We start from the raw sequence: 13,180 nt of genomic DNA on the forward strand, positions 1-13,180 counted from the left end.
CTCTGATTGAGCCACCTGTGCTGAAGCAGGCATATCCTGAAAACCTGACCTTGTGGTGGCCCTTAAGGACAGGAGTTGCCCACCCCTGTTATAAGCAGAGGTTAACTAACAATACTACAAGCCATTCTCATAAAGCAAAAATGTAATATAGTTGTGTAGATGTTAGGGTATGGAGCTAATTAAATAAAGATAGGATATGAGTATATTTGTGAAAGTGGAGTGAAACTGTCAAAAGCAAATCCTGTTAAGTGACTGTATGAATTGATAAATGGTATCAAATTTAATACAAATAATGCTCTTTAAAAACTAGGTAAAGCTTTCTACTTAAACTGAAACAGATTTCAAATATAAATCTAGCTTTACTTGTTAATTTAATTAATCTAAATACAGTGGTAGAGAAGGTTAGGAAGGTGAGCTGTTAATCTGCTTACACGCTCTTACAAAATTTGAACGGAATATCTGTTTGCTGGTTCATTCAAAGTCTGTATTGTAGCATTTTCAATTCTGATGCATTGCATACTGTATATGTTTCAATTGAACTCTCACGCACTGCATTCTGTATCATTACTTTGTGTCAGGTTACATTGGCCATTTCACAACGCGCTATTGTGCAATGCAATTCTGGGTAAGCAGGGTTCCTCTGAACCCTTGGTTTCCGCGGGCATCCCTAAAGGGTTTCCTGCAACTTTCTGGTCAAATGAAAATGGTATCAAATACAGAAGAATTTACAATGCATCTGATCTTAAGTGTGCTTTTAGAGTGGGTTTGGGGTTCCTCAGAATTTCACTTGGTGATAGTCCAATCATCAAATTGTAAAGTTCATCATCAGATAAAAATGGTGGTAGTAGACAATGCTACAAAATATTATATCCCCACCACCAAATTAGTATGCATACTGTATTGTTATTTTATTACTTCAACAAGTGGTGTCCTGGATCTGAAAAATAGATATGGTTGAATGTAGCAGAAAAATAAATAAAAAATTGTAGCCACAGAGGTTACAAATAGGAAGGACTACCTTCTTATGGACGTCAGAGGGAGGCTGAAAATATTCTGGTCAGCCTGCCACAAATTGGCTGTTTAACTTTTGTAACAAATTGCATTTTCCTACTCCACCTCATATCCTCTGGGTATATTAAGGTTAATGATCAATGCTTTACTTTAGTTTTTCTCCAGAGTAAAAATGCTACACTCTTATAATGTCATATTTCCATTAGTTAAATGAATATACTATATTACAAAATTAGCTTTATTGTTGGTATAAGTAATCTGGGGCCAAATTACAGAAATAATTGATATTGGTGTGTGAAAACCTACATAACTTTACTAGAGGACAGGTAGATTCACAAATACTTGTGATAAAGCAAAATATTTCAAATAAACCTGTACCTTAATCATCAGTTTTGCTAGAATTGAACAAATTGTTCACCGTAATGCGAACAGACATTTTACAGAGGAAAGAGTATGTACAATATCACTAAGCAATGCTACAGTACATCAGCTACAGTAGCATTTACATTTACAAGCACTTACAGTAACTCATTTAGTGCCAAAAGCATTGCAGAGAAGTCCTAATGCTAAAAGTTGGTCTTTGATAATACTGAAATTCCATTAAATGTGTTAATTTTTCAAACTTTTACAAATATATATATATATATATATATATATATATATATATATATATATATATATAAAATCAGAAACAAGGCACTCACAAAATAAAGAATAATGGCAAAGGGAGGGTGCATTCTGTCCAAAAAGATACAGATAAAGGAAAAAAGGGACAGGCACTCCTATATGCAAAACTGTGACATTTATTGACTCAACGTTTTGGTCCCCAGTATATAACAGTCGAGTTAGTAAAGCACTCGCCAATTGGATTATTTTTCTTCTTTGTTGCTGGTGTTGGAATGGAGACAGTGGCAGAGACCCCTTCCTTGCCTGAGAATGCTGTCGCAATGTAGGGATAGAAGATTTCTCCTCTGCACACAGACATTAATCAGGTGAGTGCAGGGGTATATATGAAAAATATAGAAAACACACAATAGTGCATATAGGTTTGTGCCAGTTTACGGACTTGGTCTATGAATCTACAGGGGATATACTCACATATTCCCCATTCTTTTAGGCATTTCCTAAATCTGTGGCAATGGTGTGTAGTCCTGTACCCGTTTCAGTCTTAGAAAGGGATGACCTTCATGAATAAGGCGTTTCACCGGCTTGCGGTTTCATCAGGAGCTGTGAAGGACGCTAACACGGTGCTGGGATTCAACCCGGAAGTGCGCGAGCCGGCTCGAGAGACGCAGAGAACGCCGAGGAGAGGAGCGGTGAGAGCGCTGTTGATCCCAGTCTGCTATTTTCTGATATATCGTATGCTTTTAATGATCTGACACCATGTGAGTGTATTACTTTTATTTGTTTTATTGATAAAATTATTGTACCAGTCTGCACTATTGTTTTTTTCTACCTTGTTCATGAAGGTCACCCCATTCTGATAGTGAAAAGGGTACAGGACTACACACCATTGCCACAGATTTAGGCTATGCCTAAAAGAATGAGTATAGGAGTATAAGTATATGCGTATGAGAATGAGTGAGTATATCCCCTGTAGATTCATAGACCAAGTCTGTAAACAGGCACAAACCTATTTGCCCTATTGTGTGTTTTCTATATTTTTCATATATACCTGCGCTCCCCACGACCTGGAAAACTGCAAAACGGGATTGAAAAAGCAATCCGCAAAGGGTTTGAGCTGCAACCAATGGTTATCGTTTATTTATTTTTCACCACAAAATTGTTTTGAATATATTATACTTTACCTGATTTTCACTTTAGTATCATAAGTATCACATGAAACCATCTTATTTAAAATCTTGACTTATTTTGGTATAAGCGCGATTTTTTTGATAAATCAGGTGAGCCTGACGAAGGGGAGCATCCCCGAAACACTGTGTGACCTTTTCACTGTCTGCAAGAATAAACTATGAAATATTAAACCGATTCCTGATTAATAAGTCAGTGTGCAGAGGAGAAATCTTCTATTCATATGCAATGTGTATATATATATATACACACACACACACACACACACATATATATATATAAAAACTTAAAATTAATGTATTATTTTTGTTTTTGTAACTTACACTCTGTAACTGAACTTAAAGAAGCAATCCTGCCTACTTATTTTTGGAGGTTTCCTGCAGGGTCCAGTGACCTTTCCAATTCCCTAGATACTTACAGTTTTACAGTCGTTGCCAGTGTTAAAACTTCCATTTGGTAAATGAAAATAGACACGAAATCTCAGGGGTCCAGCGGGCCAATAAGAAGCTTCAGTGGATGATGTTGCAGCTTCCTATTCACTTGGGTGCCATCTTTGGAAATTCAGGAAGTAAACCTACAGCTAAAACGGTAAGTATCTCGGAAACCAGTGGTTCACTGGAGCTAAAAATAGTGCCGTTCAGCTCCGGAGGACCACACCGTTCCAATTAATGTCCAAAACGGCCGGGATTACTGCTTTAACTAAGAAATTGAACCTGCTAGTGAGCTACTGCCACACAATAAGTGTTGTAAAATTGTTTTCATTGATATATTAATGTTGGCAAATGTGAAAAATATTGTCGAGTTTGAAAATCAACACAAGGAATATACAGTTAGTAGTTACCCAATATGCAGTTAGTAGTATTTATCAAATATAACCCTGTTGCAAAGAGGGGCAAAACTGGTGCAAATATCTGCACCAAATTTATCAAAGAAAAAGATCTTGGAAACAACAGGATTTTTGCCTTGATAAATTTGGTGAGTTTTTTTGCTCCACTTTTGCAGCTGAGAGACATTGATATATCCGCCACATAGGGTTTTATGTCTCAAGATAATTTTGGAGCAAATCCGGGGGACTTTTAATCCTGCACCTACACAATGTATCAAAATATTGTGTCCCAATTTGCCCCTGTCTGCCCTAGCTTGCACTATGAGGAGTAGGCAAGAAGTTACATGATGCACAGATTATAATGAGAGTGAGATGTACAGTATCACATTCTGCTTCTATCTGTGCCATATTTTTTTCCCTTTTTACTTTCTCCCCAAATCCTCCATATCTGAAGTGACGTAAGTCTAACATTGTGCATCTGATGTAACAAACTGTTCTTACTTATGCCACAACTCTGCTCCAAAAAAAAAATAGAAGTGCGTCTATACACACTTTTCTGTATGTTGATGCATAGACTCCATACTTGTTACTCACAGGGTAGGCAGAAAAAAAGCCTAGTTTGTGCTTATATTGCTCCTCTTCCCTTTAAGCTTAATGCCAACTCAAAGCACAGAACCCAACATGATTTCTTGTGCAAATATTTAGCCATTGCTGCTGTATTATGTTTGCCAGAAGATGTTGTAGACAGACATGGCACCAGATGACTGATTTAAAATAATCTTCTTCAATGTATATTTGACATGGTGAACTGAACTCTATTTTTTATATATTTGGCTTAGGTCCTCAAAGTTATACAGATATATCTTTATTGCCGTATACTGCATACTTCTATTATGTCGATGCAAAAAATGTGCATGGATTTGCCAGCAGTACCACAGTGATGTACAGAACAAAGGCTGGGGCACCGATTGGAGACATCTATTTAAATCACATCAGTCCTGCTGGTCCATACTCCGCCTCATTAAACTGGACAATAACTTCAAATGAATCTGGTCCTATAGAGAAATTCAGATTAATAAACACATCAACAGATTCACCTCAACCCAATGTCTTTTATGAAGGGCCTGAGACTTTAGTGACTGTTCACAACTTGGCACCCTTTAAAAAGTATAATTTTTCAGTCCAAGCATGTACCATTGAGGGCTGTCTGCAGAGTTTGCCTGTGACAGTAGTAACAGGGCAGGCTCCTCCCGCATTTCAAAACCCACCAGTGATGCAAAACTCCAGCTCAACAGACCTCCATTTACAGTGGTTCCCACCATTCCAAGCAAATGGTAAGATTATATGGCCTGTTGTCATTTTTTTCCAGGTTATATGTTTATACCGTATGTTTTGCTCAGTGATGTTAACTATAGGTCTTTTTTTGTGCTTGGATCTATTCACTTATACAGTACATAAAAATAAAAACATTTTCTTTTAAGCACATTTTTGTAATATTTGTAACTGGTTTGTAATAATCACTGATTTGCTTTGGTTTTTTTTAAAGTCCACGGTAACATTATTCTAACAAACCTGGTTGATTTCAAGTCTGTCATGAAATTGTTTTAATTCATATATTAATTTTAGCAAATATGAAAGAATTTCAGGTTTGAAAATCAACACAACTAGAGTGAAGTAGTTTAAGTAGGTTTAAGTATATATCAAGTATATATTAAGTAGTCTTAAACCAATATAAATACATAGATGTTTCGTATAGGGTTATAAAAAAAAAGCATAGTTTGCCCTCCTTGCTCAACTTCCCTTTAAACTTAAGACCATCTCAAATCAAAAGGTCCAAACTGATTTTCCATACTCAAATCTAAGGTTAACTTACAACAGTTCTGCTTGTCACTAACTGGGGCATAGTTCTTGCTGTAGTGCAATTTTTCTCAATTTTACAGACACATTTATATTTAATTTTTGCCTCAATATCAAGGACAATTATTTGTAGAACAAGCCATTCGTAATGTTTTAGTACAGGTAATCTTAATTTCCTAAATCATTCCTGATTAAACATGAAATAAAAAAAAAAAACAACTTAAAAATGTATGGAACAAAGAGGGGAGGAGACAGAGAGACAGCAAGGAGAGGAGAAGAGACAGCAAGGAGGGGAGAGGAGACCCAGTGGGAAAGACAGCAAGGAGAGGAGGAGAAGACAGAGAGAGAGCACAGAGAGGAGGAGACAGATGAATGACAAGGAGGAGGGAAAAGACAGCAATGGGCACATGGGGCAGGAGGGAGTGCAAAGAGAGGAGAGGACAGACAGCAAGGTCAGTAGGAGGAGGAAACAGACAGACAGCAAGGAGAGGGGGAGACCGATGAGATGAGTAGAAGATGGGGGAGTGTAGTGTGCATAGAGAGGAGCAGACACAGTCAGGCAGGGAGTGCAAAGAGAGGGGAGTAAACTGCAAAGAGGATGAGGGCATAATGGAGTAGAGTGAGGTGGGGAAGAGGGGACAAGAGACAGCAAGACATTACAGGAAGCGGTGAAAACAAAGAGTAATATTTAATTAATAACCTTTAAGATCTGCTAGATCGGCGCATTTTACATTGGGTACAGCTACTGTAGTTATTTATTAATCAATTTGTACACAAAACATACATTATGTTTCCTACAGACAACAATGCTCCAGAAGTTCTCTGGCACATCAGGAACAATCATTTCCTATTTTCTTCCATCCGAATTGATTGTCAAGTTCTTTAAATAAAAAAATATTTCTATTTATTTTTACAAAGATTTTCCCCTTCACTTTAACACTGTAGTAATCAGAATTTCTTTCTGCTTTTCACAGCACTAAAGTTTCAAAACTGATTTTTTTTTTTAAGTTAAGTGGAACGTATCTTGTGAAACAATCCTGTCCCTTTTATGGAGATGTGTCCCTTCTGCTGCCTGAAGTAATATAAGTGTTTTCATTCCACCTTTGGAAGGGAGTTGAAAGCCATGTGTAGAGTGAAATCACAAGGTGTCGCCTGTGTAAAACTGAGCACTTACTGCAACACTTTCATAATGGAATAATTTATAGAGGAGAAGAAAACAGGGCCGATCACAACACTTCTATTACTCCCAGCAGCATGGGGTAGAAGGCATGTAGGAAAAAGAGAGGAGCTGGGGCCACAATCAGTTAGGACCACAACATTTAAGTATTATTTGGGCTTTGGACCCAAGCACTGTACTTAATTCTATTTCGTTCTATTCACGTCTCATGCTAATTTGATTCTGCAGTTACATTCTTTGGCAGTATTTTCTATTTTTGCTACTGTTACCAAACACAAGCCAAGGTATTACAGCTAAGCTGCTAGCAAAGGAACCTTTTGCACTAGGGGTCTTAAGTGTTATTAATATACTTAAGGCTTTGCCTATAGTGCCGCCGACGGCGACAACATGGGTGACGTCACCCGTCGCCGTCGACACCGGCGAAAGTTATGTTTCGCCGGTCGACCGCATCGCGGGATTCCCGCAATTTGATTTGTTTAAGGGCCGTCACGTGACGCGACGGCCCTTGAAAAATCTAATTTTGCCGGTGGCGTGTTTTCGCGACGGCGACGTCGCTCCGTTGCTCCGTCGCTTGTCGCCGTCGCGTGCACTATAAGCGCACCCAGCGGCAATGCTTTTGTTTTTGGGCGAATTCGCGTCGCCGTCGCCGGCACTATAAGCACAGCCTTATAAACACGCAAGATCGGTTTGTACAATAACGTACGCAAAGGTGAGCTCACAAGCTTTGGTATATAAGGAGCTGTGCTTTCTTCGTTAGGATATAGTGATGACTAGTTATTTTGAAAAAAAAGTTGCAATTTTATGAGAACGTCAGCAAAAAATAGACATTCTCTATTTATTATTTTTAGCCAATTTGAAATAAAGATTTTATTATTAGCAAACATGTTGATGTTTTTATATTTTAACTGCATTTTTTTCAGTTCTCTAGTATTAGTATTTGTGGTATAATATTCATGTCAGTGACGTTCTAAAGTTTATATACTTTATTGAAATCTGTTTTTCAGGAATTATTATAAGGTATGAACTCTACATGAGAGGTGTGGCATGGTCAGATGGCAATCATATTGCGCCTGAGAGACGGGTTTTCCATGCCAGTGGGTGGCTCAACCCCCAGCCAGTTGTGGAGTCTCAAAATGAAAATGCATTAATGCCACCTCCAACCAGCGCAACAGTCAGTAATTTAGAGCCAAACACAGAATATGAGTTTTGCATTGTAACAACTAACATGGCTGGCATTACAGCCTCAGAATGGGTAACCATGATAACTGCAGAATCAGGTAATATATACTTAGCTCAGTCATTTTCAATACATTAATTACAAAAGAAAGTGTTGTAAGTTAAAACAAATGTAAATACAGGTTTCAACGCCCCAATTAAGCTGCAACTCAGTAGCATATGCGCAGAGTATGTATTTTAATTTGCCACCACACTCCCTCCATGAAACTGGTGTACATCACTGATGGACTCTAGCCCAATGCTGGCCTCTGTAACATGTAAAGAGCTTGTTTAAAGAGACGTCATGTTCGCAACCTCTTGGACCATGCAGATAAAAACAGTCGTTTTTACTGTTATTCTCCTAATTTCTGCCAATACAATAATCATGGGGACAAAAGGAGTCAGTTGTAGCAATGCTCAGAGTTCCTTACCCGGGTGGGCTTGAGACATGAAGTTGTATTTTCCGGGAACATAGATGTAAAGTAAATATGTGCCCCTCTCTCTCTCACTTTCTCTATATCCTTATGTGTAGGCATATACAGTGGTGTGAAAAAGAAAGTACACCCTCTTTGAATTCTATGGTTTTACATATCAGGACATAATAACAATCATCTGTTCCTTAGCAGGTCTAAAAATAAGGTATATACAACCTCAGATGAACAACAACACATGACATTTTACACCGTGATATGCTAGTGAGAGAGAGAGAGAGAGAGAGAGAGAGACAGACGGACAGACTTCAGCAATTTTGTTTTAATTCAACTATGTCCTTTTCAAATACACTGAGTGGATTATCGTAATTGCTTCATTAAAGGTCTGTAATGGATACAAAGTATCCCATTCGAAAGCAAAACAATAGTATAAAGTGATAGTCTCTGGCAAATGTCACCTTACAGAAAAAGGTGACAATCAATAATGTTAATGAAAATAGCAGCACAATAATATAAATAATAATAATAATAATAATAATAATATATTGTATTATGGCATAAGGCACGTCTTATGTTTATATTAATATTGTGCTTCATTAAGGGTGCAATCTGTTTACCTGGGACAAGTTTTTATGTCTGTATGTATTTCTTTTAAAGTTTTGTTTATAATAATGTGTATTCAAAATAGCTTATGTTTGTACAGTAATGGGGTTTGCTATAAGGCTGTTTAACTTTGACAGTTAATTGTGTGGCAATGTGGTGTACCACACAGATATGCCCAAACCTTGACCCAAACTGTGGACCCCACAGTAATTTTCCCCTTTATCTCTTTGATGCCTCAGTCCAACACTGTTTTGTACTCTACTGTACTACCTCAATACAACTCACTTGACTCAAAAACATTGTTTTACTTTTTGGGAAATTGCCTTTGCATTTCTTTTGATATTTTTCTCATGTCCTCATGGCCAATTGTTGAAACATTGGCTTAAAGTACAACTTTCTTGGCTATTTAAATAATAGCTGCCATTGTGAAACTAGCTTAAATAACTAGAACTTCTTCAGGATTCTTTTTCCTTGTGGTTACTGTATGAGTCTGAAACAAACGTAATATGTATTGCACAGTGAAAGACATTTAGGCTTTAGTTAGACTTCTAATTCTCTATTTGAAAAGACATTGAATGTATTTTCCGGTACACCTATTGCAAACTAATTACAATGTGTAATGTAATGTGGAGCTATACTACTCAACTTTAATATATATTTCTGTGTAATCAGTGTTGTAATAATCTGTGCAATCCACAAAGATGATGACAAAAGAAAAACTGGACATGTTGCAATCAATTTGCAAAATCAAATGACAAACACATGAAGTGAAGAAGAAAATTGTTAAGAATTCTGAACAGTTCCGACCCCTTGGTGTAAGACAGTGAATACAGCTGTAACTAACCTGACACAGCTGATTTGCAATCATGGCCTAGATAAAACATATGTCCCCTTAGTCAAGACCTGGGCGTCAGAATTAAATTCCCTGTCACAATCCCAATGTCTTCATCCTGGCTCTTCACATAAGTAATGTACTATGCTTTCCATAAAATATTTTTCTTGCCAATTAAATTACTTTCTTTCCATATCCCTATGTGGCTTGGTTTTGAACCATGGTAGTTTTCATCTCTTACCAACCCGTCTGACGTACACCTTAATGTATTCAAGTTTCTATCCTATCTCATATACTGTACACTACTTTTCACTACTGGTCACACATTCAGATCATTTTGTATTTTTCTGATCCAATCTTGATGCTAACCGTGCAAAATTCCAGTTGCTCATCTTGGAGCCATCACTATTTTGTGTGTTCCATTCTGGAGATATGACCAAAAGAACTGGACACAATACTTTAAGTTTGCATTGTGCCAAAGCAAATTCTGCTTCTTTTTGCTGTAGCGTTGACATTTTTCACTATTCAAGCCAACAATTATATTACATTTATTTTTGTTTAGCTCCCGTCTTCATGCCACCTCCTTCAGTATTTCCACTTTCATCACAGTCTTTAAATGTGTCCTGGGAAAGAGCTAACAACAGTTTTGCCAGAGGCAAGATAATCGGCTATACGATCAATGCCATATCGGAGCACATGCCTGATGAATCCCACACAGAAGCAACTTCAGAGGTACATTTTTGAAAATGATATTATATCCTTTGAAAGTGACAATATTGCATTTTACATGTGTATGCTCAATTGTTTGAAATGAAAATGTTAAAGCCGTTGAAAATGTTATTTTGTACATGTAAAAAATTAATGTCTGCCATATATATATATTTTCATTGCTATATATATATTTATATTTTTGCAAAGTTCACATAGGCATAAGACGCATAAGACAAGAAAAAGAAACAACATAGTGTAGTATGTTTAAACTTCTAAGAGCCTTCCTTGTAGAATGTAAGTATTACACTCACAATGTTGCTTCTTGGTTTAAGGCATATAACTAAGAATGAACATCTTGATCTGGTCATGGTATGGGAATTTGATCTGATTTCCATGACCAGGGAGGCGTGAGCTTCTCCCTTTTCAATACCTACACATACAGTGGCATACGAATAATGAGAAACAATCTGGAGGTATAAAGGCAGCAGCTTTGTTTATTTCTAAATAGAGATAGGGTAACTGCTAGTCCCTGCCAGAATGCTTGGTAGTGGGTTAGGTAAACTGGCCGCCGGGCCTAGGCTCCCGGAAGTTCGTCCCGGCTACTTGCTTGATTCAACCCCCAGCTGTAACAGACCCGAGCCCCTTCTGGCAAGGACAAGCACTTCCTCCCCCTCTCCCCCCCCAACTGCCGCCACTGACGGCCCTATTTAACAACCACTTAAATTAGGCCCGTACCGCCAGACTCGCAATGACCTTCTCCACCCCCGCTTGATCACGTCTGATATTCACCTGGGATCCTAAACCCCTCCCTAAACCCTTCTAACAGTACTTGTCTGCCCCTTTTTGGGGTATTTTGCCAGCCAGGGTGCCATTGCCTCTATGGATATTGGCATTGCCGCCCTCCTGGCCAGTCTGCTGTCTTGTACCCCTAAAGCCCTTAGTGTCCCTCTTGAAGCATCTTGTCTCAGTATGCTGGCCTCTGCAAATGGCGCAGGCGTTTTGAAAATGACAGTTGTCGTATTCACATTTGGACTCATTGAAAGCCCAACATATGCCTGGCCATTTACCCGTTGTGCGCCCCCCACTGCCGAGTGCGCTTGAAGGCCCCTCGCCATGCGTCCCTAGTGTTGCTCGCCCTGAGAAAGGGCGTTGCCCCACCTCCCGAGCTATGTTCCAGGTATAACACTACGTCATTCGAATTCCAAGAAACCACTCCCTTATTGGCCTCCATGCTCTGCCTAAATTCCACATCATATGTCCACCACCCAATGCCCCCGTACTTCTGGAACGCTTTCCTAATTATGTCCTGGTACTTGAAAAGTTCCGAGCATAAATGTGGGTCCTTCTCCCCACAACCCCTGCCAAGATCCCGAAGGCATGTGCCCAATTTTGAAATGTGCGTGGAAAAAGACGCCTCTCCACATCCACTTTCTTGGCCTCCCCTTTCTTGTCGGATTTAGCCAAAGCCTCCCTCTAGCCCGGGAGCAAAGACAGCATATCTACGTATTCCCCAGCCGAAATTTTATCTCTCACTTCCTTTGACAAATGTGCGCCTAGGGACCGGGAGATGGTCATGCATGAGTCCTCTTACGCAAAGTCTGACAACCTTTTAACCTCTGATGCTGCTGTTGGTGTGCCCGGGCCTGCCTCCCGAGCTATGCTTGATGGCGTGGCTGTACCTGCGCTCTGAAATCCGCTCTGAGTGGGCAATGCTGGAAGAGACGCTGCTGCTGGTGTGCCTGTGCTCTGCCCTAAGGTTGCCAGCGCAGCTGTGCCTGTTTCTTGAACTGTAACTTGCATGGGCAAAACTGCAGTTGATGCTGCTGCTGTGAACTCAGCCAATACTTGATTACATGCATACCCCGGGTTAAGGACACTCACTTTAAGTACACTCACGAGTAAGGACATATCGCCCAATAGGCAAACGGTAGCTCGCGCATGCGCCTGTCAGCACATCCTGAACAGCAATACAGCTCCCTACCTGTACCAAAGCTGTGCGCAAGCGAGGAGACTACAGACCCTGTTACAAATGCGTTATTTACATCAGTTATGCATGTATATGACGACTGCAGTAAAGTACATGCATTGATAAGTGGAGAAAAGTGCTTCACTTTAAGTACATTTTCGCTTTACATACATGCTCCGGTCCCATTGCGTACGTTAATGCGGGGTATGCCTGTATGTGGTCATGCTGCATCTGCCGTCTATGTCCACGTGCCCCCCCCCGTGCTTCCCTTAGCCAATGCTGCCTGCGCAGGTTCCTGTGTCAGTCCCCCTGCTGGGTCTAGCCGCCCAAGGTTGCCCTCCCCCCCGCTCAACCCCACTGCTGGAAACCCCTGAGTCTCGCCTGACTTCCCTGCATCTCTTAAGTGAACCGTGGATTAAAGCGTTGTCACTGGTAACAAGGCCAACCTTACCCCCTTCATTATAGCATCAATCATTCGTGCCTCAGCATCACCGATGTCCCAGAATTCGTAACCTGAGGTGGTGGGTTACTGGCAAGACCAGCATGGGCTTGACATTCTTTGCCGCTTACCCCTTGACACCCTTGTCCCCTGTGGCGATGCGAACCACCTGTCGGGCTCCCCCCCGTGCACTCTACGTCCGGCCTTCCGATCAAATGTCCACCACGGCGTCCAGAGTGTTTTCAAACTGTAGACAACGTAGTGCCACCGCCGAGTAGCGAGGGTGACCGTGTCCCAGCC

The 13,180-nt window shown here is 39.9% G+C and overlaps 1 protein-coding gene across 6 annotated transcripts in view; it reads left to right on the plus strand.

The window, feature by feature from the left end:
- The window catches only part of USH2A (usherin), a 942,943-nt gene that overhangs the window by 208,439 nt on the left and 721,324 nt on the right, over window positions 1–13,180 (plus strand). For all 6 annotated transcript variants that reach the window (XM_075595608.1, XM_075595610.1, XM_075595609.1 and 3 more), the window contains 3 exons: window positions 4,489–4,983; window positions 7,688–7,960; window positions 10,327–10,496. In XM_075595608.1, the coding sequence (XP_075451723.1) occupies window positions 4,489–4,983; window positions 7,688–7,960; window positions 10,327–10,496 (938 nt within the window). The remainder of the gene's footprint in view (window positions 1–4,488; window positions 4,984–7,687; window positions 7,961–10,326; window positions 10,497–13,180) is intronic.

This window comes from Ascaphus truei, chromosome 4 (assembly GCF_040206685.1).
Source record: "Ascaphus truei isolate aAscTru1 chromosome 4, aAscTru1.hap1, whole genome shotgun sequence".
NCBI lineage: Eukaryota > Metazoa > Chordata > Amphibia > Anura > Ascaphidae > Ascaphus > Ascaphus truei.